Here is a 25,708-nt window from a genome sequence, read left to right on the forward strand (position 1 = left end):
AATAAAGTTCATTTTGCTCTGAAGGGTAAACGGAGAGGTTTGTGTTTGCAATTCAAATGACGTCCATTTAAAAATGAGACACGATATATTTATATTTGTGTGTGTGTGTGTGTGTGTGTGTATCTGGATAACATTAGGGAAGAGACGGGATAGAACTACCTTTTCCTAGCTATGATTTCTCAACTGCAAAAGGAAGGAATCTCAATTCAATTATCTGTTCAATTTTCCGATAGCTTGTGTAGTTCAGTGTGTGTGTGTGTGTGTGTGTGTGTGCGCGCGCGCGCATGCATGCATGTGGGGGAGTATTGGCAACATTGCCAGATAAGGTGGAGTCCTATGTAGCACTCTAAGTAAAAAGCATCAACGTTTTATTTGGACTCCAACAACTGTTAAGATACGATTGCTTCCAAACTACAGTCCCTTCTCACCTTCTCTGTTAAAGAATACATGTCTCAATTCAGAAAAATTGTAGAAATGTCTAAATAAAGACCTAAATATTTCAGGAGAGAGATCAGGGTTCAATGGTAAAGTAACTGCTTGCGACGCAGAAGGTCCCATGTTCAGTCCCAGCAGTATCCACCTAAGCTCTCAGGCGGTCAGTGTTGGGAAGGACTGCTCTCCTGCCCAATACCCTGGAAAGATATCGCCACTCAGAAATGACAATGTTGGACTAGGTTGAGCAACAGTCTGATAAAGCAGCTTCAAGTGCTCTATGTAAAGGTTAGAGGAAGGAGCGGAAACAATAACTTGGTTCTCTGTTGCTTGTCTTAATTTCTACAAACAATTGAACCTAAACTTAGTTAAGTTTGATTGTTTCACCTGAATTTAATTTTTTTTAAATCACCTTCGGTTAGCTGCCTTAATGTTTAAGAGATACAGTTCATCTAGGGTTGCCAGCCTCAGCTCCTGTTTCCCACCACCACTCAATCCTCTCTAGGAATTACCAGAAACTCTATGCTTTTACCACAGAATTTCCAATGATCCCTAGAGAGGCGTGACATCACTTCTGGATTTTCTTAGAAGTGATATCATGCCGTCACTGACAGCTGTCCCCCATGTCCTCACTGACTCCCAGTCTCCTGCTGGTTGCCAGGCTGTGCCTGGTAAACTTATGTTCATCCAATTCGATTTCCCCCCCAACACAATGCCAGACCCCACCCCCTCACCCCTGTTCTTAGCACGCCGCAGCATCAAACCCAGAGTTCATCGGGCCCAGTAGAACCACAGTTGCGCCCTGTAAAGATCTGCATGCCAGGTGGCTGATCAATGACAGCTGGCCCTTTAACAGCCGGCCATTTGACAATCAGCTGTCTGGTGGAGCCACCTTGGGGCAGGGAGGGGGGCAGCAAAGGAAAGATTGCTCAGTGGCCATTATTGGTCCATCATGGGTTTGGCCACATCCGCTTAGGGGATCTGGGTCAAGGGAGCCCAATGGGCATGCCCGAGACCCAGCTGCAGCGTTTAAAAGGCTCCAGGCAGGAAGACTCATGCTCTGGCTCCCAGCTCAGAAGGGACTACAGCCGAGGAGGGGAAGCAGAATAGGGTGATACTCGGCCCAAGGGAGGACCTTTTGGTCAAACTCTCGCTCATCTCTGTCTGAGGCTAACGGATCCTGGTTCAGGACGGCCACGGCCCAGGACTCAGCACCCAGCTATTATTTTGCATACAGTATGATAAAGATGTTAATAAGAAGTAAATATTGTATTTGATCATTTTAATTTATTATATTTTCTATCCTGCCTTCCTTCCTTCACAGGACTTAAAGATAGTATCATGATGTCCATAGGATTGTAGAAATTCTGAAAAGTCATTCCCAGTGGAATTCTGGATCAGGTTCACAGTTTTGGTCTTAACCTTTAAAGGCCTTAATGGACTAGGACCAGCATACCTGCGGGACCGCCTCTCACCATATGTTCCCCGGAGGGCCCTTCACTCACTAGAAAAACATCTACTGGTGGTTCCCGGCCCCAAGGAGGGTCACCTTGCCTTGCTTCGACCAAGGCCAGGGCCTTTTCAGCCCTGGCACAAACCTGGTGGAACTCTCTGTCTGTGAAAATTCGTACCCAGCAAGACTTGCTATCTTTTCGCTGGGCATGTAAGACAGATGTTCCGCCAGGGATACTGTGGTTGAGGCACGGAAGCCATCCTAGCAGCCTCCTGCCATGGGGTGGGGGGCGGGGGGCGGGTTGCCCTATGGTCTGCGATACATCTAGCAACTTGCAACCCTGCTATAAGGGTTTTTGATGTTGATGAATCTTTGCAACATGTACGCGGCTGTGTTTTTACTAAATTGTAAATTTTATTGTCATGTTACCTGTTTTTAGCTTTTATATTGTGTTCATTAATATGAACTGCTCTGAGCCTGTTCATGGGGAAAGCTGACTATAAGTATAATAATAATAAACAAATTAACCAACCAGAATGCAATTAGCCTATAATAATTAATATGTAATTAATACCACATGCATCTGCTGGACCTTTTGCCCAAACAAAATTTTTTACTCTTTAGGGTGCTATGAAACAACCATTTATTTTTGCTTCAACAGACTTAACTTGGAAACAAATAACACATCATCCAGATACAAAAGCCGCCATGTGATGCTAGAGCCATCAAGTGACGAATACATGAACGAACCACCTGAGCACCCTTGCAAGTTATTACAATCAAACTGTGGTGCTTCCAGATGCTAAAAGCCAACAGAAATGACAACAGCCAGTGAGTTAAACCATTATGTTCTATTGGGGCCATATAACAGCTACTTCGCAGCTCCCTGTCAGAAGCCAAAGAATAAATCAAGTCCCGATGATTCGCTCAGGCACACGGGCCTGCCATCTCGGGCCATCTCTTTCTCTAATGCAATTTACAGCATGTTCCTGTTAATTTTAATACTTAAATGGGATAGGTTAGCTACGATTAGGTGACAACTGGAGGGGGGATGGGGACAACGTCTCAATGCACTTGGTTTGCAGATTAAAAAGAGCTGCTACTCAATTTGATCTAGGGGTTGGAGTAGGAGACCCAGGTTCAAATGCCCACTCAGTCATGAAGCCTGCTGGGTGTTGTGTCCTTAATGCCAGGAATCAGAGTAAAGAGGCAGTGTGGTTCTAAGCAGGAGCAGAGTTTAATAAGGCAGGTTCTTGCTCTGTGGGCAACCACAGTAGCAAACAACTTCCTTTCCCCTCTGTTCTTGCCCACATTAAGCTCTGGAGTGAACTTGGGCAGTCTAAAACACTGGCCTGGATTCAAGGAACAGACTTCTCACAAACATCACAGTGACCTCGGGCCAGTCAGTGAGGGTCAGTCTTGCCTAGGGCTGCCAAGCTGTGACTGGCCCTTGGTGGGAGGGTTAGGGAAGAACATGCAATGTCTTCTGTGCCACTAAGAGTGGAACTACAAGTGACAAATGGCACAGATTGGACACTTGTCTGCTTCCCTCAAGTTTTGATGGGAAATGTAGGCATCCTAGTCTTGCAACTTGCCTCTCTGACTGCTGTCCAATGGACTTTTCAAATGTCACTTGTCCAACATTCTGCCAAGCTGCCTACATTTCCCATCAAAACTGGAGGGAAGCTGACAAGTGTCCAATCTGTGCCTTTTGTCACTTGTAGTTCCGCTCTCAGTTACTTCTGGGGGGATGTCTCTCTGTCTCTCTCCTCCCTACTCCCTCCTGCCTATTAAGAGATACTCAAGACTGAAAGATAGGGTTGCCAACCGATGGCAAGACTATGGGGGCAGAAACATGGGCTGGTGCCATCACACCAATGGCAGGATGTTATTTTGGGGGCAAACCTGGAAAGGACATCATGCCGCTCTAGGATTTAATGATAACTTTATGATTCACCATAGAGTTTCTACTGAATCCTAGAGCATGACATGCTTTCTGGGTTTATTTTGGAAACGATGTCATGTCCTCTGTGATTTGGGGGGGGGGGGTCTTCTTTCCCCCACTGGCCTTGATTAGCAGCTCAAAGCAGAAGATCCCTGTTGGAAGTGAGAACATGGCGACCTCCCTGAAAGAGGAACCAGTGTTTGACTTGATGGTTATACAGACAGGAAAGGAACCTGCTGTGACTCTTACCAAGACTCTGCATCTGTCTTCAGCCTTGCGGGTGAATCCCACAGAGCCACACCTCCTCCACACGCCTATCCACACAGCAGAGAGACATGCTGGAATTCCATGTTTCCCAGGTGCCCATGAGCCCAGTATGGACCCATGGCACACAGGGGAAGAAGACTTGAGCCTGCCTTCCCCCCCTGCCCTGGGCCATTTTCTCAACCTGCAATTGCCCTGGGGAATTGTTATTTGCTCCATTTGCCCCAGTAAGGAAATACGCATCTAGCCATCAGCATGTATGCAAGTTTCCCCAATGGGGTAAACAGTGGCTCCATTTTAGACGCAGGAAGCGGCCTGCAAGCCATGTTCCCAAATCAGGCCTTTGCAAGAATGGGAGGCACAGAACTCCAGAATACATTTTTGCACTATATGAATTAACAACAACAAAACGACAACATAACAACAACAACATTCGATTTATATATTGCCCTCCAGGACAACTTAACGCCCACTCAGAGCAGTTTACAAAGTGTGTTATTTTATCCTCATGACAATCTCCCTGTGGTGGGTGGGACTGAGAGAGCTCTGAGAAGCTGTGACTGACCTAAGGTCACCCAGCTGGCTTCAGGCGGAGGAGTGGGGAATCAAAGCTGGCTCTCCAGATTAGAGTCCTGCCGCTCCTAACCACTACACCAAACTGGTCCTTCGTCCTTCCCAATGTCAACTTCCAGGTCTCAGAACACACAGCACATCTGGTTTCCAGCATAGCAACCCACTCTAGTTGAGGGTTACCCATACAATATACCCTGGAGGTTTGTAAGAAGTGCCCTGGATTCTACATACGCTCACAAGCTCAAGCCAAGCAGAGCTCAGCATCTCCACAAAGCCTCAAGCTATACACCAATCACTGGTTTCTATTATGGCACATGATAAAAATCTCTTGTCCTTTGAACCCCTTATTTTATTATACGCTTTATGGCACTGCATAATCCCCGGCCACCCAAGCTTCTTCTCCGTCCGACAGAATTAATTAGAAATCGTGAAAGCTTAGTTTGGGAGGCTAATAAAAAAAAATCCGAACTCCACATGATTCAAACAAATTTATTATAGCCAAGGCCACAACCCTTTCAGTAATATTCACGGACTTGCTCTCACTTCTGCTTTGCTTCTATTAATTTATTGACATATAAGCATAGTAAAAAACACATAGACTTAATAAAGCCATTCCTTAGCAAAAGAACTTCTAAGGGAGAGTCCAGTGGGAAACTGCTGAAATGGAATTCATCAAGAGATCCAACTGCATTTTCTAAGAACCTGGGATTATTCAGCCAATAAGGGCTTAGCAACACTCCAGAAATTATTTTACCACCATTTGTGAATGGTTTCTGTATTTTTCTTGATTGTATTTTAGAGAATTCTTTATTTATTGAATTTATACCCCATCTTTCTGCCCTCACCAGTGCCACCAAGGTGGCTAATAGGTTTAGAACGTACATAGTAAAAATATATAATAAAAACCAATACATCCAAACAAAAATCCATCATTCTTACAATTAAAGCCAAGTTAAAATACACCTACCACATCATAAAATACACACTTAAAACAAGTTATCAAAAACAGGGCAGGAAGCAGGGATCGCTGGGAGAATGCCAGACAAAATGAAAAAGCCATCACCCATCAGTAAAAGAAGAGGATAGGCAAGTCTCTCTGGGAAGGGAATTGCAGAGTTTCGGGGCCACCACTAAGAAGGCCCTCTCCCAAGCTGCCACCTGCCTGCTCTCAAAAAGACAGGGGCACCCAAAACCAGGCCTCGGAAGACAGCCATAGCAATTTGGTTGGTTTGAAACGAAGCAAGCCGTGCTCTTGAATCCAACCAAGCAGTTCCCCTCCAGCAGAACAGCACTTCCATTTGCAGAAGCAGGCAGGGCTGGTGCGTCCATTGAGGTGGTGCTGGCAGCCGCCTCGAGTGCTGACTGGGGACTGGGGTGCGCACCATGGGGCTGGCGGTGGCAGCGCCGGCAGCTGAACGTGAGGGCTGGGAAGCCGCTCCCGTGTGCTGCCCTGGCCACCTGCCACACCTGGCCTGCAGGTGCCCAGCCAGGAGCGTGTGCTGGCGGTGGCAGTGCAGCGCAACTGAGCAGGCAGCCTCCCAGCTCTCCCACTCAGTTGCCTCGTGCTGCCGCCACCGCTGCCGCCGCCAGCACACAGCTGCAGGCCAGCCAGGCATGGCAGGTGGCTGCGACAGTTCAGGGCAACTGAGCGGGAGGGTGGAAGGCCACCCACGTGCCATCCCAGCTGCCTGCCTTGCCAATGGGACAGCAGGCTTGCAGCGGCATACCCTGCATGATGATGTCATGCGCAGTGATGTCATCACGCAGTCCGCGTGTGCGCATGCGCTTTGCGCACATGCACGTGGGCATAGCAACACCCCTGAAGCTCCCCCTGGGTGCAGGTATCTGGCCTCAGGCGCCAGAAAACCTGGCCCTGGCCCTGGAAGTAGGAGCAACTATTCTGTCCAATCCCACACACACACCCCCCACACACACACTAACCACTAACCCCAGGAACAAAATCTCAGTGGGCTACAGCAGGAGAAAGGAGGAGGAGGAGGAGGGGGAAAGTGTCACTCCCTGAAGCCTGCACAGGGCTGCTTGTTTAACTTACAGGGAAATCTCCCAGTGGGTCACTGGCATACAGGATCAATCACCAGCAACAGCCAGGGGCTCACGGCTTGGACCCTTCACCAGCAATGCTGCTCATTAATTGCCTCCTCTGGCACTGCTGCCCGTTTTTGTTGGCTTCCAAAAGGGATTAGACAATTTCAGGAAGTCAATCAGTGGCAAATTAGCCAGGAGGGTTAAGTGGAACCTCCAAGTTCAGAGGCAGTGTACCTCTGAATACCAGGCCGAAGGAGGCAGGAGACGTTTTCACTTAAACGCCACTCTCGTAAGAGTGGAAATACACGTTACGAATTATTTGGGGGGCGCTCAAGTGCAGGATTTTATGCGCCGTCCTCAACTGACACTCAGGCTGTCTCTCGCTTGGCACTGCTGCTTTCACGGGAGCTCCCTTTGCGTGATTACACTTGCAAGTGAGTAGGAGCGCCAAGTCGAGAGGGCAGAGCTCCAACTCAGCTCCGTTTCCATAGCAAGAACTCTCAGGGATGGACACTGCAGAACAAGTCCTTTAGGCTCCTCTGACTTGCCAAGCTGCGTTTCTTTAAGTCGGGTCATTTCGTAGAAAAAGAGCTGCAGGAACTCATTAGCACTACTCATTAGCATATGCCACACCCCTTGACATCACCGGAAGTGTGTCATTGGCATAACTGATTTGCATATGCCACACCCCCTGACCTCACCTATCCTGGCTGTTTTGGACCCAATCCTGGCCATTCAGGGCCAAAATTGGGCCCAAAATGGCAAAAGAGGGCTGAAAATGGGCCCAAAATGGTCAGAATTGAGCTGCTGCTGAGTGGGAGAGTGATCTGCCACCCATCAGAGGCCTGATCCTGGCCATTTTCGGACCAATCCTGGCTGTTTTAGGCCCAATTTGGACCCAAAATGTGACCTCTTTGGAGAACTACCGGAACTGCGTTCCTGCGCGTTCCCCCTCAAAATGAGCCCTGCTTAAGTGTGAGAAAGTGTCAAGATCTGCATTTCAACGAACGGATGTGGGAGGTGGGGGAAACTGGGAATCTGGCAGTTGTGAACAGCCTGGAATACTTTTAACAGTTGAGGAGGAACTGATATCAAACATATAGATGTATTCATATGAAGCAAAATGAGGTGCGACTGTGCGAGTGAGTGCATTGAAAGCTGGAGGGAGGACACATGAAATTAGGTTCGCTTGAGCATCCCTCGGTACTTAGTAACTGAAACAGGGGCAGAGGACAGATTTTACTAACTGGGATTTGCTTGCCAAAAGTCAGCTTCCTGTTGCTGTCCAAGATGGCCCCTCAGAGCAACATGACAGTGCTGGAAGGGGTCGGTGGAAGAACATCTGCCTGGCATGTAGAAGGTCACAGGTTCTATCCCCATCATCTTCAGGTAGAACGATTAGGTGATGAGGAAGACTTCTACCTGAAGCCCCGGTGAGGCACAGCCACTCTGAATAGACACTGCTGACTTTAATGGACTGATAATCTGAGTTATTAGCCTTATGTGTTCATGATCCTTCACCGAATGTCCTGCATGCTTTTATTGCTCAACAGCAGCCATGGAAAGCCTCTGTTTGGATCAAGGCAGGTGGGAGAAAGAGGATTGAACGTACCTTCCTCCAGCACCAGTCCCCTCCATACTACCCCAGCATATCTGTATCCCCAACTCCAGGCGGCCACTTATGGTTGGAGAAAAGGTGCGGAGAAGAAGTTCAAACTCTACTCACACTGTGGCCACGATCCCAATGCACCCCCCCCCCCCGCCGCAGTTTCTATTTAGCAATAGAAAACATGCTGCAAATGCCGACATTGCTCTTCCAGCATCTTACACAGTTCTCTATTACTGGAAGATCTCGAGCACTTCAGCGTAACCTTAGAAGAATGTACCAGACTCACCGTTTGGCGGCATCAGCACTTTGCCGTTCTGGGTGCACCAGCCCACAGGATGGAGGTCAGCCGTCATGACGTCACACCAAAAATCAGCCCGGCGGTCGTCCCCGTAACCGCAGTAACGCAGCAGCAGGAGCTGGCCGCATGTCGTGATGATGGTCGCTACCCAGTAAGTATCCGGATTATGCTTGTTGGCCACTTCGAGCTTCATCCCTGGCTGGAAGCTGCTCTGGAGGCTGGTTTCCACCTTGCACAAGAAGAAAGGAATGATATTGCTATTTCTAAGGAGCAAGGCGCAAGCTCCTTGGAGGAATAGGACTACAGCCTGGTGGAAACGAAATTCGGCCAATCTGAGCTATGGCCTGCTGGGACTGACATCTCCAGTGGGTCTTACATTGAGGATCAGAAGAATCGGGCACAGATTAGGTGATGACACTTGCATTTTTTAAAATCCTGTTTCCTCTAAGAAGCTCAGAGTGATGTATCTGGTTTATCGCCCCCCCCCCTCCTAATTTTAAAGACAGACATGTTAGAGAGACAGCTGCAAACTTCTGCACCTTATGCTACCTTGGCACATGTGTCTTAGTTTTAAAGACAGGCACAGCAAAGCAATAGGAAAGAAATTAAAGGTTATGTTTTCTGCCCTCATGACGACAGCTGCACCTTCTAGATGCAAAAAAATGCACCTTGGGTTTGAGAGTTGTGCATGTGTACAAGTATACACAGAAACTGTCATTCTGTAATTCTGTGTGTCTGATATAAAAACCTTCATATTATACATCTTCAGCAAGTAAAACTGTGCCTTGAAAAGTATTTCGCTCATAGAGAAAACATTTCCTCTAAGAGTGTGACTACAAGTGACTTCCTTCACGTGGAGAACACTAGATTTAGAGGTTCACAAGATAATGCACGGGTTAGAGAAGGTAGAGAAAGATGTGTTTTTCTCCCTTTCTCACAATACAAGAACTCGTGGGCACTCTATGAAATTATTGAGCAGTCGGGTTAGAACAGATAGAAGAAAATACTACTTTACACAAAGGGTGATAAACACATGGAATTCGTTGCCACAGGAGGTGGTGGCAGCTACAAGCATTGCCAGCTTCAAGAGGGGACTGGACAAATATATGGAGCAGAGGTCCATCAGTGGCTATTAGCCACAGGAGATAGATGGTATTCTCTTTGTGGGGAGGTGGTGCTCTGTTGTCTTGGTGCTGGAAGGAAGGCAGTGGGAGGGCTTCTGGTGTCCTGGCCTCACTGACAGTCCTTTAGATGGCACTGGATTTCTAGCCACTGTGTGTGACAGAATGTTGGACTGGATGGGCCACTGGCCTGATCCAACATGGCTTTGCTTATGTTCTTATGTTCTAGATTTTTCTCGCAAAGTTACCTGGGAAGTGAAGTCCGAGTGGTCCTTCCCCTCTCTGTTAGAATCACTGCCTGAAGAGCCACAAGAGGGCTTCGTTTGGGGGCGGGCAGCTGCTACTTTCTCTCAGGGCGTCCTGCGGGCTGCCTGCTCCCGGGGAGCTGCTCTGGAGAAAGCGGCCGCATCGGTGAAGCTTCAGCCGCAGCGACAGTGGAAGGATCTGCTGCGGATTCTTCCGCTGTCGCTGCGGCTGAAGCTTCACTGTGTGTCTTATATAAAAACCTTCATATTATACATCTTCAACAAGTAAAGCTATGCCTTGAAAAGTATTTTTCTCACACCCAAAGAGAAAACATTTCATAGGAATTCTATTTTCAATGCCCTTGAAAATGTCCAGTGTTTGAATGGGATTATTTTTTAAGTATTTGGAGGAGAACAAGAAAACAATTCCCTGATTTTTTTCTAGTTCCGACCCCCCCCCCCGGCAGTCTTAGTTCATCTAAGAGACAGACTGACCGGCCACCAGGAAGTGTTGCCAACTTCCAGGTGGCACCTAGAGTTCTCCTGGAATTATAGCTGCTCTCCAGATGACAGACACCAGTTCCTCTGAAGAAAATGGCTGCTTTGGAGGGTGGACTCTGAGATCCCTCCGCTCCTCAAACTCCATCCTCTCTAGGCTCCACCCCCAAATCTCCAGGAAATCCCCAATGTAGATTTGTTATCCTATAACCCAGTGAGTTTCATGGGTGAGTGAGGATTTTAACCAGAGTTTTGCTCCAGGCCTAGCTGGGTTGCTAGGTTCCCTTACCCTCCCAGCGGGAGGGTGGGGACCTGGTACTCACCCTCATGGCGACCGAAGAGTGCTCCTCACATGTGTATGCTCCTGGGGAAGCACAATGACATCACTTCCAGGAAGTGATGTCATTGTGCAGGCGTGGGAGAGCACACGCGCTTTGCAGAGGACCGATTTGGGCCCCAAATGGGTAGGCCCTGGCATCTCTAAGGCCGAGTGACACTCTACTCACTATACCACACCCACCCCCTTAAAAAAACTTTTTCAGATTCAACGGAAAAAGAAAAAACAACATTCACCACTCCCCATATTCTCACACCCCAGAAAAGAGAAGTTCCTTCTGAGTCTTTGTCAGACTCGGCCTCCCCGATTTCAAACTCTCTTCCTGAACAAGTATGATTAGAAAATCCTGGCCAAGTACATACATGCTTAAATGAAGTGTGAGGGGCGGCGCTCGACCCCGATTCTTCCAAGTACTCGTCCCAGTTGAAATCATCATCCTCAGAATTTGAACTTTCATCTAAAAACCACAAAAAATAGAGAAAAAGGGGGTTACTGCAAGCAATTTTGTCTCCTGTACCGACAGCCTACAAGCCAACAATGTTCATTATAGCCAAAATGCAAATTTCAATCGCTGTGCTTAGCAGGCAGGAAGGTTTTGACAGTTCATCCGCTCCGGAGAGAAAACGATTCTACGAGTGGATCTGCCCACTCGTATACATCAAGCTCTCCGATTTGTCGTGTGTGCACACACGTTTTAATCCAAGGAACTCAGGGCCATGTACACACCTTTTCCCCTCCCACATTTTATCTTCTCAAGATCAGGGATGTGAACCCAAATTGCCTCCATCCACTATACAACACAGCCTCTCCGCCAACTGACACATAACAATGGGTGTAGTTTGGGTCTGGGGTCCCTACCTTGTGCCCTGCAAAATAATCAGATGTGAGTTCTTCTAAGTTCCTGAACTCAGGGTGCCAGGTTTCAAGCATCTGAATAAAGCATAACATACATGAGTATCGAGGAGAATCTGCAACTATCTTCTAACTGTAACACAGGACACAGTCAGCAATGGGTAAATCATCCCTTAATAACATAAAAAATTCTGCCAACTGATGGTTGTTGTGGATTTTCTGGGCTGAATAGCCGTGGTCTTGGCATTGTAGTTCCTGACGTTTCGCCAGCAGCTGTGACTGGCATCTTCAAAGATGTAGCACCAAAAGACAGAGATCTCTCAGTGTCACAGTGTGGAAAAGAAGTTGGCAGGTAATTTATATCTACTCAGGAAGGTGGGGTTGGGCTGAGTCATCCTGTAAGAGTTTCCCAGGGTGTGGAATGCTAATGGAGGGAGGCTTCACTGTATCCTGAGGAGGTTCTTTTGCATATGGATTGGTGCTTGATATGCTAATCTTCTCTGCAGGGCTATTGTCAGGTATAGAGTATTTTGTTAGCCTGGTGTTTTTCAGGACTGGAAACCATGCTCTATTCATTCTTAAGGTCTCTTCTTTCCTGTTGAAATTGTGCTTATGCTTATGAATTTCAATGGCTTCCCTGTGCAATCTGACGAAGTAGTTGGAAGTGTTGTCCAGTATTTTAGTGTCCTGGAATAGGATACTGTGTCCTGTTTGAGTTAGGCTATGTTCAGCCACTGCTGATTTTTCAGGATGGCCAAGTCTGCAGTGTCTTTCATGTTCTTTTATTCTTGTCTGGATGCTACACTGTGTGGTCTTGATGTAAACTTGTCCACAGCTGCAGGGTATGCAGTATACTCCTGCAGAGGTGAGGGGGTCTCTACTATCTTTTGCTGATCATAGCATCTGTTGTATTTTTCTGGTGGGTCTGAATACTGTTTGTAGGCTGTGCTTTTTCATAAGCTTTCCCATCTGATCAGTGATTCCTTTGATATATGGCAAAAACACTTTTCCTGTGGGAGACTGTTTTTCCTTGATTGTTTGATTTATCCTTGGTTTAATTGCTCTTCTGATTTCATTTCTGGAGTAGCCATTTGCTTGAAGTGCGTGGGTTAGATGCCAACTGGCTACCCGGAACACATGGATTTGGCCTCTGCTGAGGATCCATGACAAGATTTCCCAATGTGCACTTAAGCCATTTTCAAAGCAGTCGAGATTTGGATTAAAGCCAGAGGTCCCTGCTGTTTCCTCCTGCACCCCTTCCCCCATAGAAATCATCCCCTGCCTCATTATGTGCTATTAGACTTAGTAAGGGGGAAAGACAGGTATGTTATTAGTTGTCTGGGGCATTCCCCTCTACAAGCCACGAGCATCCAGGGGGTTGGAGGTAATTTCTATAGGGAAAATGGTAAGAGGAGGGTTAATCCAGATGAGCCTGATCTTGTCAGATCTCAGAAGCTAAGCAGGGTCAGCCTTGGTTAGTAATTGGCTGGAGACCTCCAATTAAGACCAGGGTTGCAGAGGCAGGCGACGGCAACCCACCTCTGTTCGATTCTTGCCATGAAAACGCCACCAGGGGACTCCATAAGTCAGCTACGACTTGAGGGCACCGCACACACAAAACCCCATTTCCACAGCACCCTGGCTGCAATTCCAAGCGGCCCGCTCCGCGAGACTGCTTTTGAAGGTTAAATTGCACATCAGAAAATCTGATTGCGGATCTCTAATGTAACAAGCAGAGTGACCCTAAGATGAGCTGGAAAATGCTATGTCTGAATGTTGCAGGCCCTTTCTGATGCAGATGCTTCAAAAAGAAGGGGTTAAACTTATCTCCAAACAAGGGTTGCTAACTAAGGTGGGAGGGCTGAGGCAGGGACATGGTGCCAGGGTGTCTTCACAGACGTGACAACATTAATTCTGGGGAAAATCCAGAAGTGGGTAGTGCTGGAAAAACCACAGGGTTCCCAGTGATTCCTAGAGCTACCTGCCATCACTTCCAGGTTGTCTCCAGAGGTTACACTGTCACACCTGTGGTGACACCAGGTTCCCCACCCCACCCCTGCCACCACTTGGAATGGCAGTGGGCAACATATATTCAGGGCAGGGGATCACCCACCCCCACCAGGGGTTTAGGAGCCCTACGTGAGGAAATCCTTGGAAATTTGGGTGTAAATTCTGGGGAGGTTTAGGTTTGTAGAGGGGAGGGACCTTCACAGGGTATAATGCCCTAAGGTCCACCCTCCAGAGCTGCCATTTTCTACAGGTCAACTGATCCATAATAATAATAATAATCGATTTATACACCGCCCTTCAGGACAACTTAATGCCCACTCAGAGTGGTTTATAAAGTATTATTATTATCCCCACAACAAACACCCTGTGAGGTGGGTGGGGCTGAGAGAGCTCCAGAGAGCCGTGATTAGCCCAAGGTCACCCAGCTGGCTTCGAGCGGAGGAGTGGGGAATCAAACCCGGCTCTCCAGATTAGAGTCCCGCACTCTTAACCACTGCACCGAACTGTCTTGTAATCTGAAGATCAGTTGTAATTCCAGGAGATTGCCAGGCCGCACCTGGAGGTTGGCAAACCAATCTATAAGGGATTCACGCTCCTCAGAGGAGCTACTCCCCCACCCCAGACTGAAATACACAGGTGCCATTTTGTACAAGTCATTCATTTCAGTGGCGCTTGGGCAGGAAAAACTCCCCCGTGGACTATCTCTAAAGCAGATTAGATCTAACTGCCGAGCCTCAATAAGAGTTTAACAACTCCGTAACAGTTTAACAACAGCAAAATCTTCCAGCAGCAAAGCCCCCGAAACAGATATTTCATCGTCCGGCTTTTGATCCTAGAAAGCTCCAAAGCGATGTGCTCTGTACAAACAAAGGCATCGAACTGCCCAGTAAAGTGAGCATTTATCACGGCAAAGCAAGAAGACCTTTGTCTGCAGACTCATCCATCATTAAGGCTACGGGGCCATTAAAGGGACTTGCTGACAAACCCAATTAAGGAACTTCCCCCCAGATCGTTTTATGAACTAAAAGGCAGATATAACAGTATTGCAATTACTGCTCTGGGAGATCCGGTTCTACAAAGTGGAAAAATGCATTTTGCAAACATTAAAATAAAGAGGAACAGACTTTACAAGATGCCCAGGGAAGAGCACAAATTTCAGATGTAGGGCTTGGGGGGGGGGGCTCTAACAGCATGCCGTACTCTCCCTCTCCCCCAAGTGGCAAAGAGTTCCAGGGACAGAATTTTCACAGGCTCAGTTTCCTTGGGAGGAACAAATACTGAAGACTTACTGTGCCCTTGGTTGTTCATTTACAACTATATAAGTTGAACAGATGGGAAGCAAGCACGCATGGAAGAAATTCTAGTCCCTGGATAACATTAACCCACCTAACATCTTTGGAACCGACCCTTCCATGGGGGACTATGAGAAACACTTCTGGCTGAGCGCTTCAGGATTATGGACATTGTCATCACCTAATTGCACAAGAGTAAGCCCAAGCAGCTATGGTTGCTTGGATGCAGGTCACCACCGGTCCCTTCTATGACAACCAATGAAATATCCATTTGTGGTTTTGTGACAATAAGCTTTTTGTGTATTTGCAGATGTCCACAGATCTAAATAACAGATCTAAATAACATTTTAAAATCGGTAACATTTCTAAATACGTTTCTTTTGTCAAGCATCTTGGAGGACCTTTGGGTAGAAAGCTGGTTGAAAATAAATAAACAAACCAACAGCCAAGCGTGCACTCTGTCGCTGAGCTATGGACCCCTCAGTGAACCGTTCTGACATTGGAAGACACCCTGCGCAATCCTAGGCAGAGTTATTCCAGATTAATCCCACCAAAACACTGGAGTAACTCAACATAGGATTGCACAGTAACGGTTAGAGTAGACACGAACATGCAACCGAGGCAGATGCCGTCTTTAGCCCACCTGATTCAAACGGTTCTGCATTCCCGTTGGCTGGGCTTGGATTCTTCTCCACTGAGAGGCGCTGAGCTTCTTGCATGCTGAAGATCACAGACCCCCTGGTCTCCATCACGCAGACAAAGGGCTCTCAGGTTCCTAATTCATCCTTGGATACAATTTTCCTGTGTGGGAAGAGGGAAGAAACCAAGAAGACTCTGTCAGCCACGGAAGCACATTTCTCCAGACCTTTTTCAAATCACTTAGGTTTGAGTCAAAGCAGCAGGAGGCCTACAGGACCTCGGAGTCACTGGAGCAAAGGCTACCCACACCCCAGCTTCTGAGCCTATCCACACATTATGAAGTTCTCTTATCCTCTCTGTGGCTGTCACTTGACAGGTCAATCAGTTGTTCTATGGGAATTCCATGCTTAGAACTTAATGCTCAAACAAACATAGGCCTGATTAAGATTGGGGCTGTGGCCTAACTAGGGTTGTCAACACATGATGGGAAATTCCTGGTGATTTGGGGGGGCGGTACATCATGGGGAGGGCGGGGTATAGGGCTGCCAATCCCCCACCCAAGACAGGGGATCCCGTTCCCACCTCCTCCCCCTGACCCCAATTACCTGGCCAGTGGGGGGGCATGCCCCCAGGGTACCCCCCCAGCAGCATGGCGCACCTCCATGACCCACTGTGCTATGCCCCCGCACCCCACAATGGTCCCGTTTTGGGCCAGATTGGGCCCATGGGGGGATTCAGCCCTTCGGTGAGTGCAGGAACGCACGCCGGGCCACCCTTTGACTCACGTGATGACGTCACTTCCTGGAACTGACATCATCACACATGCTGGGAGCGCGCACATGCTATGTGCGCACGCAAGAAGGGACACCAATCGCCACGGAGGGTGAGTGCTGGGTTCCCCCGGCGGGGTATAATGCAGTAGAGTCCACCTAACGAAGCAACTGTTTCCTATGGGGAAATGATCTCTGTAGTCTGGAGATTAGTTTAATTTCAGTAGATCTCCTGCGTCCCCCTCCCCGCCCCAGAATCTGGCAACCCTTGGCATAACCCTTCCTCTTAGAGGGCAATGGATTCCCACCCCGCACCCCCACTTACCTGGCCAGCAAGGGGGAACGCGACTCCTGAGATATACTCCTGGGCCGTGTGGCACACTGACACACTCTTCAGTGTCCCAATCCGGGCTGGATCAGTCCGATTCAGGCCCCTGTGGAGCACAGGAGCGCTCCCAGGGTGGCCTGCAGCCCATGCGATGATGTCACTGCCTGAAAGTGACATCATCGCTAAGGCCGGCAGCATGCACATGACCACAGGATGGCAGGTAGATGCCAGGCCTCCCACCTCCCGCTGGGGGAGGGGAGTAGGGGGACCTGGCAACCCTACTGCCCCCTCCTGCCATATTCCCAATCTGAAATAGCCACAGGGAGCCAAAAATTCCCCAGTGGGAAAAATAATGGCACGGGGTGGAAGGATTAAACCCCTCTGTCTGCAGCCCAATCGATTTAGGCCCCGTGTACCTGGCAATTACGTTCTGAGCAAGGAACTCTCTGGCCACTTCCATCTACTCTATACAGAACCTTGTAACATGTGAATTAGCCCAAGTGCAGAGAAGAGGTCGACTCCTGTTGCACAGTGGTGACTATTGGAGAGGCAGATACAAACTAAGTATCAATTGTGGAGCAATGTTGCTTCTCCGAAAGAAATCTCTATAGCAGCAAGCTCCCCCCAACTCAGCTTATAAATGCATGTTCATTATTTTGTTAACTGGAAAAACTTTTTTTTTATCTTTTCAATTAATAAACTGAAACACCTAAGACATAAGCTACAGTCATACAATCTTCTAAATCATACCTCTACAATCATCCACTACTACGGTCATCAAGAATCATCAAGATAATACATAAAACCTAAACACATCATTGAAATCATATAAAAACATAATGAATAAACTATCATTTAAATATCATCATCAATTAAATCATATATCTATATAGAACTTGCTTATATATGTTCTTAAGTTTTCACTTCTATTTAAATATCCTTCCATCTGTCTTCATATCTCAAAATAATTGTTCTTAAGTATTCTTAATTTTCAGTTATATAATCAAAAACATTTTCCATTTTTCTTCAAATTCTGAAATTGGCCTATAGTGTATATTAATTTTGCCATTTATGTGGATTCATATAGCTTATTCTTCCATTCCATCGGATTTGGACAGCTTTCTCCCCATAACTGGAAAATCAAGCAACATCACACACCTAGGACTGGTTACACCAAACCAGACACCACAAGACAATGTATTATTTATTGATTTGATGTGATTTATACCCCGCCCTCCCCACAAATGGGCTCAGGGCGGCTCACAACATTCATAATCATAAAACTATAAAATCTTTATACAATCATTAAAATAGTCCAGGCGCAGGCTACTTAATTAAACAGATGGGAGTCTGTATATATGGGTGTAGCACACGGCCGAGGGCAGTCCCAGAAAAAGTGGTGGTCTTAGGTGGAAGAAGGGGGACACCCACTGGCCCTCAGCCGAAGGCCCGGCGGAACATCTCCATTTTACAGGCCCTGCGGAACTGTAACAGGTCCCGCAGGGCCCGGATCTCCAGTGGGAAAGCGTTCCACCAGGCCGGGTCCAGGGCAGAAAAAGCCCTGGCCCTGGTCGAGGCCAGACGGATGTCCTTCGGGCCGAGGACCACCAGGAGTTGCTTGTCTGCAGAGCGCAACGCCCTGCAGGGGACGCAACGGAAGAGGCGATCCCACAGGTATGCAGGTCCCAGTCCGTGAACGGCTTTAAACAACCCATATGAACAGCAGCTGTTCTCTTGCACAACAGTGCCATTAAGGAAGGCCCATTCATGTGCAAAATAGTCCCCGCTTCCTTTGAAATGGTGGGCTTCTAATGAAAGTGTTTTTCTACCAATGTTTAGGGTGGTGGACTCCTGCCCTGATACATTGTGTTTTTGGATAGCATTGGAGGTTTCTATAATGAAGTACAAATTCTTCTAACTCTGTCCACCAAACTAGGACCAGCCATAAATGTCAGTTTACCACCGACCAGAGGAAGTTTCACTCCCTGCCACATCTCAAAAGCACTCTCTGCAATAATAACAACAACAACATTCAATTTATATACTCCCCTTCAGGACAACTTAATGCCCACTCAGAGCTGTTTACAAAGTATGTTATAATTATCCTTACTACAAACACCCTGTGAGGTGGGAGGGGCTGAGAGAGCTCTGAGAGAGCTGTGACTGACCCAAGGTCACCCAGCTGGCTTCAAGTGGAGGAGCGGGGAATCAAACCTGGTTCTCCAGATTACAGTCCTGCTGCTCTTAACCACTACACCAAATAGTGACATAGGCACAACTTCTCGAAAGACAACTGCACATATCCTGTTCCCCCCCCTAACTTTCTGCTGCTCTTTTCTTTAAAAAAAAAAAGCACTGATTGCTGTGGTTAAACTGTATATGGTTCAAATCACATCATGAAACTTTGTGACCTGAGACCTAACATTCTGTTTTGTCCTAACCTACCTCACAGGGTTGTTGTGTGGACATAATGCAGGAGGGGAGAACAATGTACACACCAATCGCGGAGGAGAAAGGGCAAGATAAAAATGCACTAAATAATAAATAACCCTTCCCCCATTATACCCTGACCTGGATGGCTCAGGTTAGCTTGAACACATCAGATCTCAGAAGCTAAGTAGGGTCAGCCCTGGTTAGTACTTGGACTAGAAACCACCAAGGAAGTCCAGGGTGGTTGTTGTGGATTTTCCGGGCTGTACTTCGACAATACAAGTCCAGGGTGGTTTCCCAGAGACAGACAACGGGAAACCACCTCTGCTCATCTCTTGCCCTGAAAATCCTACAGGATCACCACGAGTCAGCTGTGACTTGATGGCACTTTCCTCCCCTCCCCCCCCCCCCCACACCACTCATTATGGTCTTTCTTTAAAACAGGGCTGTTATGGGTGGAGAATTTCTTTTTCTGAAATTCCCTTTTTTAGATGTAGCCACTGGTTCCTCTTATTCTCTTTCCCTTTGAAAAAAATCAAGGTGCCCTTTTGTAACTTCAGTCCTTATTTATTCCTTCGTTCGATTTTTATGCCGCCTCTCCCTCAAACAAGGCCCAAAGCAGTTTACGACATTAAAAACAACTAAAAACAACAAATATTATGTATTACATCTAAAAAACGTCACTACAATTAAGGGGTCCCACGAATACAACCCAAGAGAGAGAAACAACCAAGTGGCAAAGATTGCAGTTCTCTTATGTTGCAGTTGTTTTATGTTATACACCCAAAGTGATGCTCGAGCAGGAAGAAAAGAAGACTTGGGAAGACACTGCCTGCCTCTGAGCATCTACAGAGTTAAATTCTAAAATTCTGCAGACTCCTGCCCCTCCTTTCTTCAAAAAGGAATTGATTAGTAACTTTCTCCAAATTCCTAAAAAGAGGAAAAGAAAAGGATTTCTGGATTTCAGGGAGAAACTGGGTAAAGAGGAATGAAGAGAATTTCTCTTAACAACCCTTAAAACAGATTTTTAAGCAGAGCCGTTCATCTGAAGCAATAACTCCCCCACACACTGAAAACCAGAAGGCTTCCGAAAGAAGAGGCAATTTTGCACCAGCAGCGTAAGTTCCAACAGAACAAAAGTTCCAACAGAACAAAACCAAGAATTCCTCCTGTCTCAACAATTATGAATCTCTAATACGAGAGGCTTTCGTCTTCAGCTAAGCAGCGGCTGTCTCACAAAATACAAGACAGCCGGAGTGTGGAAGGTGTTTAAAACACATATAACAGCATTGCAAAATGGGCTTTTCTCTCTGCATCAAGTTTCAACTGCATCATTTCATGCATGTTCAAATCAATTCTGCTTTGAGTCCTTGAAAGAAAGACTCCTTCAGCCTCAATGTACTGGCCCTTTAGTTCTCTTGAGCATCAAAGATCTTCACCCTCCAGACCTCCGCTTAAAGCACTAAATCAATCTTGCGTAGCACAAGAAATAAACCCAATCATTATATAGTCCCATGAACCCACAGAGGGGGCTGCCTGTTGTATCTCTGCATGACCCATTGCTTTAGCCTTAACTTCTTCTAATCTACCTCTGGTGGGGAGTGGATAATTTTGTAACATACGTTTATTGAACGAGCCCATCACACCCCTATGCAAAAACACAACAGGAGCCCCGAGAAGAGGTTGCCCACTGTGAGTCTGCATGAGTCCCTATTCTAACATTGCCTCCTTCCAATCAGGAATTGGCCTTAGAACAGCAACTCTCACACAGAACCACTATTTTATTTATTTACTTTCTCCTTTCTCACTGAGACGAACGGCAGGTTGTAGCATAGATTTAGGCCACACAACTCACAGAACGAGGGTGTCTACATGGCATGATTTCTGATGTCAGTGCACCATGTGCGATGATGTCAGAAATCGCTCCATGAAGACAACCTCGTTCTGTGAGTTCTGCACTATGTAAAGACCTGTGAAAACGGCCACAGTGTGATCAGACAGCATACAAAAACCAGTGAACGATGCTTAGGGTTGCCAGCTCCAAATTGTGAGATTCCTGGAGATTTTGGGGGGGGGGTGGAGCCTGGAGAAGTCAGGGTTTGGGGAGAGTAGGCCCCTCAACATGCTATAATGCCATAGAGTCCACCTTTCCAAATAGCCATTTTCTCCAGGGCAACTGATCTCTGTGGCCTGGAGATCTGTTGCAATTCCTGGAGATCTCCAGCCACCACCTGGAAGCTGGCAATCCTAACAATGCAAGCACCAAGTCATTACTGACCCACCGGGGGACGTCGCATCATGACGTTTTCATGGCAGACTTTTTACAGGGTGGTTTGCCATTGCCTTCCCCAGTCATCTACACTTTACCCCCAGGAAACTGGGTACTTGTTTTACTGACCCCAGAAGGATGGAAGGCTGAGTCAACCTTGAGCCGGCTACCTGAACCCGGCTTCCACCAGGATCAAACTCAGGTCATGAGCAGAGCTTGGGCTGCAGTACTGAAGCTTACCACTCTGCGCCACGGAGCACTACACCGCATTTAAAATTAAAGCCTAAAAGGTGAGGGTTGCCAACCTCTAGGTGGGGCCTGGAGAGCTCTCCAGGTGACAGAGCGGTTTCCCTTGAAAAAATGGCTGCTTTGGGGGGTGAACTCTATGGCATTATACCCTGCTGAGCTCTCTCCCCAAACCTTGACTTCTGGGCTGGTCAAGCCAATGTTTTTAATGCCATAGATTTCGCAGCGGAGTCTTGGGAGGGCGAGGCTAGGATAAGGGTGGAGCCTCAAGGAAAAGAGGAAACTGATCTCTCTAAGTGGATTGTAAGAGATCTCCAGCTGCCACCTGGAGGTTGGGAACCAACAACCTATGCCTCGCTTGCTCAGCTGGAGTTGCTCTCTTGCACAAAAACGGCCCCCAGTCCTCCCCCTATCCCACCCGACGGCTTTCCTGCCACGCAGTTGCCCCGCTCGCCTTCGCTGCGCCCTCCCGTCCACACGCGTTAGGAAGCGCGCGTCTTCCTTTCCCACCTCTTGCCAAAAAACACCTTCCGTCGATCGAGCCGTTCCAACCACGGAACCTTCTCAGCTCCAGCCGCCTAGCCATGCTTACACAGACGTCCCGCTCCTACTACTTACACCTAAGTAAGCGCACGGAGGAACGCCTAAGGAGGGAACTGGGGGAGTCCAAATTTTTTTCCAGCGGCGCCTCTCGGACGCCCTCGCGACACGAGAAAAGGGAAAGCCTGATCTCGGGCATGCTTACTCGGGAGTAAATCTGAAGCAGGCCGGGTTAATTTATGAGCAAAACCACGCCTAGGCGCCTGTTAGCTTGGCAGACCCACGCATGCTCAGCAGGGAGCCGATTCACTCTGCGCTGGATGTGAATAAAGAGGCGTAAAGCGGCTTTACTCCCCTGTAGGTCTGCAACTGAGCACGTCATACTGGAGCCAACTGGATTTACTGAGTTAGGAGGCAGATCCCACTGTGAAGTGGTAATTCTAGGCACATTTAAAGAAAAAGCAACCCCACTGAATGCAGTAGGGTTTACTCTTGAGTAGCGGAGAACTACGTCCACCGCCCCAAGCTCCCTGGGAAGAAGGGCGGGATAAAAATGTGATCGGATGCATAGGTTGGTTTCCCTCGGGCTGCCCACCATGTATTTTTGCAACACATGTACACGCAGTCCCGGTTCACACGTTACACTGAAACCATATTCGACCCGCAAACACCTGCCCGCTTGGCAAATGAAACTGGAGAACAGTACACACGTTCAGCTGTACACGCGGGGAACATAAAACGAGAACTACTCAAACCACCTACAGTTTCTAAGGAAAAACCAAGCTTACGCTCTACACGGATTGTACCTGGGCTATTGCTTTATTTACCTTATTTATAGTTCGCCTTTCTCACTGAGTCTCAAGGCGGATTACACAGGGCGAGTCAGCACAAGACATTTCAATAAACAATGTAACAGGGTATAAAAATGCAAATTTGCAACTTTTTAAAACTAGCAGGAATCCAATACAGACTTGAAGAAATATGAACCATGACTCCAGAGCAAGGCACCCCCATTAGGTCCTGTGTTCAAGCCATGCGCAGCCGAACCTGCTATAAAACCAGACTCTGATCCACGTCCTAGTTTTATTCTCTATTTAAAAAAAACCCACGTATTGGCTCTCATTCCTTGCAAAACAGATGCGCGTTCGTGTGTACAGGGCTCCCCGGTGGCCAAACGCAGGCAGGAAGAAAAGTGGAAAACGCATCTCGACTCCTGGCCCATCTTCAGCGCCGGCAGACACTTGTAAAAACGAAGTCCTTCCTTGGTTATAAAAACCAAGAAAACCTCGGGGTTGTAAATCTCGCATAATCCGAGCTACAGCGGCGGGGCGCGTAACAAAAAAACCCGCAGAATCCAAAGTCCACCAAATGTGACCACCGCCGGGCGCGCAGCCGCGCCCGCTCCGGTGCCTTTTCCCCACCAATAAAGGCAGCCCCGGGGTCTCGATCCCGCAAACAACCACGCACAATCCACTTTTAACCAGATCCTTAGACCTAAACAAGCGCGCACAGGATCGCAGCCTTTGTATTTAAGGTGCGCCTCTGCTCCAGGAAAAAGGAAAATTTACAGTGCGATCCGAAGCCGAGTTACTCCAGTCTAAATCCACTGACTTCAATGGGTTTAGCCTGGAATAACTCTGTTTAGGATTGCACTGTCAGTTTCTAACTCCTCTCTGCACCCCCTCCGCCATCATCACGCTTACTCGGGAACAAATGCCACAGAACACAGCTGGCTTACTTGCGAGTAAGCAAGGGCACCTACAATCCAATCCTGCGCACGGTTTAGTCGGAACCCCGCTCCCGCCTGCCTATTTACTACTTGCGAGTAAGTTATATTCGAGTCCTCCTGGAATTCCCCTTCCAATATATACAGTTGAGGAAGGGGCGTTTGGGATTGCATACTAGGACTGGAGTCCAGTGGCACTTTAGAGACCGACAATGGTGTAAGCTTTCGAGCGTCAAAGCTATCTTCTTCAGATGCCACAGGACTGCACAGCTATTCATTATCAAGGTCCGCCCGTCCCGATCCTAAACGCGGTGACCTCGAAGTAAGCCTCACCGTATACAGGGAGACTTCTTTCCGAGCGGGCAAAACCGCTTTAGGATTGCCCTGAGCTGCTCCGTCGTGTCAGTTTCCTCTACCCGAAACCCGCCATGTTGAAATGGACACGCTCTTTAAATATCCATTTACCACCGTTAACTCAATAACTGCAAGGAAAAGGGACGCGTCGGGGAGAGAGAAAGCAAGAGATTTCCAGCCACCCTCCGGAGCATCTTCGGCGCAGTTGCAAGAGCTCTGCCCCACCGCTCTTTCCAACCCCCTCCCGTCTCAAGTGAAACTCTTTCCAAAGATACATCCATGCTCCTCGATTCGGAACAAAGATCACATGGGATTTATGAAGGAGGAACGCGTCCAAAAAGCACGGATTTTTTTTTTTTTAAAAGAGACCCTGCGTTGTTCCGGCGCATTTCCAAACATCCACGCAAATTGTGCGTCGCCCTCTTTATTCATTTGCACGGCGCGCGAGCATGCAACGCCAGCCCAATCGGGTGCATTTATTTCTCTACTCGGAAGCAAGCCCCGCGGTGTGCAACGGAGCTTCCTTTCAGGGAGGCAGGCGTGCATCGGTCCGGAGCCCGAGCCGAGTTGCACTCGCCCTCAGCCCCGTCGTTTTGTTTTTTTTTGGGGCCGGCTCGCCCAACGGATGGAAAGCTGCTGCAGTCTTACTCGGGAGTAAGGCCCGCTGTATCCAGAGGGGCTCGCTTCCAAGGAGGCATAGCTCAGGCTGGGGCTGCACGCCTGCAACTCTATGCAGACGGGAAGCCCTATCCCACTCCATGGGCTTGCTCCTGTGTAAATGTGCGCGGGGTCGAGCCGGACGTCCTGAGATTTTTTTTTTTAAAGGAAGCCACAGAGGCCGCACAGACGGAAAACACTTTGCAATGAACTTGCATCTTTGAAGGGGAGCTCGGCACAAATGCACTGGCGCGTCCCACCCTTGTCTGCGAATAAACCTGCCAAAAAAAGAAGGGAGGGGACTCCCAAATCTCTCCATCCCACCCCGCAAGAAAAACTCCATCCTCGCCCAGCTCGGGGCTCGAACCGCTGCCAGGCGCGCCCCGTATTACCTGCACGAAATCTCCCTCCCCAGCGACGAACCGGCTACGTCCGGCCGCGAACCAGCGACCCTCTCGCTTCTCTCCGCCTCGCTCGCTCGCTACACACTCCTTCCAATATGGCATCCGCGCACTGCGCATGCCTGACGCTCAATTTGACTTTTCCTCTCTCTCTCTCTGGCTTCTGGTGACTGCGAGTGTGTTTGTGTGCGCTTGTGTGCCGCCGCCTCCTGCAGCGACCTCTGTGCAGCGCCAGCCGGCCGGGGCTTACTCGCAAGGAAGTCCTGCAGAGTTCAATGGAGCCGGCTTGCAAGGAAGGATGGCAGTCCTGAGAATGGGCTTGAGGTTGCTCCCCCCCTCCCCCACAAAAAACACGCTTGTTCAGAAAGCCCAC

The 25,708-nt window shown here is 48.2% G+C and overlaps 1 protein-coding gene across 5 annotated transcripts in view; it reads right to left on the bottom strand.

The window, feature by feature from the left end:
• SFMBT2 (Scm like with four mbt domains 2) overlaps positions 1-25,408 on the bottom strand; it is a 119,613-nt gene extending 94,205 nt beyond the window's left edge. The window contains exons 1-4 of one of the 5 annotated variants that reach the window (XM_054989227.1): positions 25,327-25,408; positions 15,619-15,776; positions 11,184-11,278; positions 8,609-8,849 (exon numbers count right to left, since the gene is read on the bottom strand). In XM_054989227.1, the coding sequence (XP_054845202.1) occupies positions 8,609-8,849; positions 11,184-11,278; positions 15,619-15,724 (442 nt within the window). In that variant the 5' untranslated portion in view covers positions 15,725-15,776; positions 25,327-25,408. Of the gene's footprint in view, positions 1-8,608; positions 8,850-11,183; positions 11,279-11,679; positions 11,733-15,618; positions 15,777-22,167; positions 22,327-23,306; positions 23,413-24,256; positions 24,332-25,326 lie in introns of those variants that run through there. The other 4 variants (XM_054989231.1, XM_054989230.1, XM_054989229.1 and 1 more) reach the window with 4 other exon arrangements.
• Between the last annotated feature and the right edge of the window lie 300 nt (positions 25,409-25,708).

The sequence above is a fragment of the Eublepharis macularius genome, chromosome 9, assembly GCF_028583425.1.
Source record: "Eublepharis macularius isolate TG4126 chromosome 9, MPM_Emac_v1.0, whole genome shotgun sequence".
NCBI classification, from domain to species: Eukaryota; Metazoa; Chordata; class Lepidosauria; order Squamata; family Eublepharidae; genus Eublepharis; species Eublepharis macularius.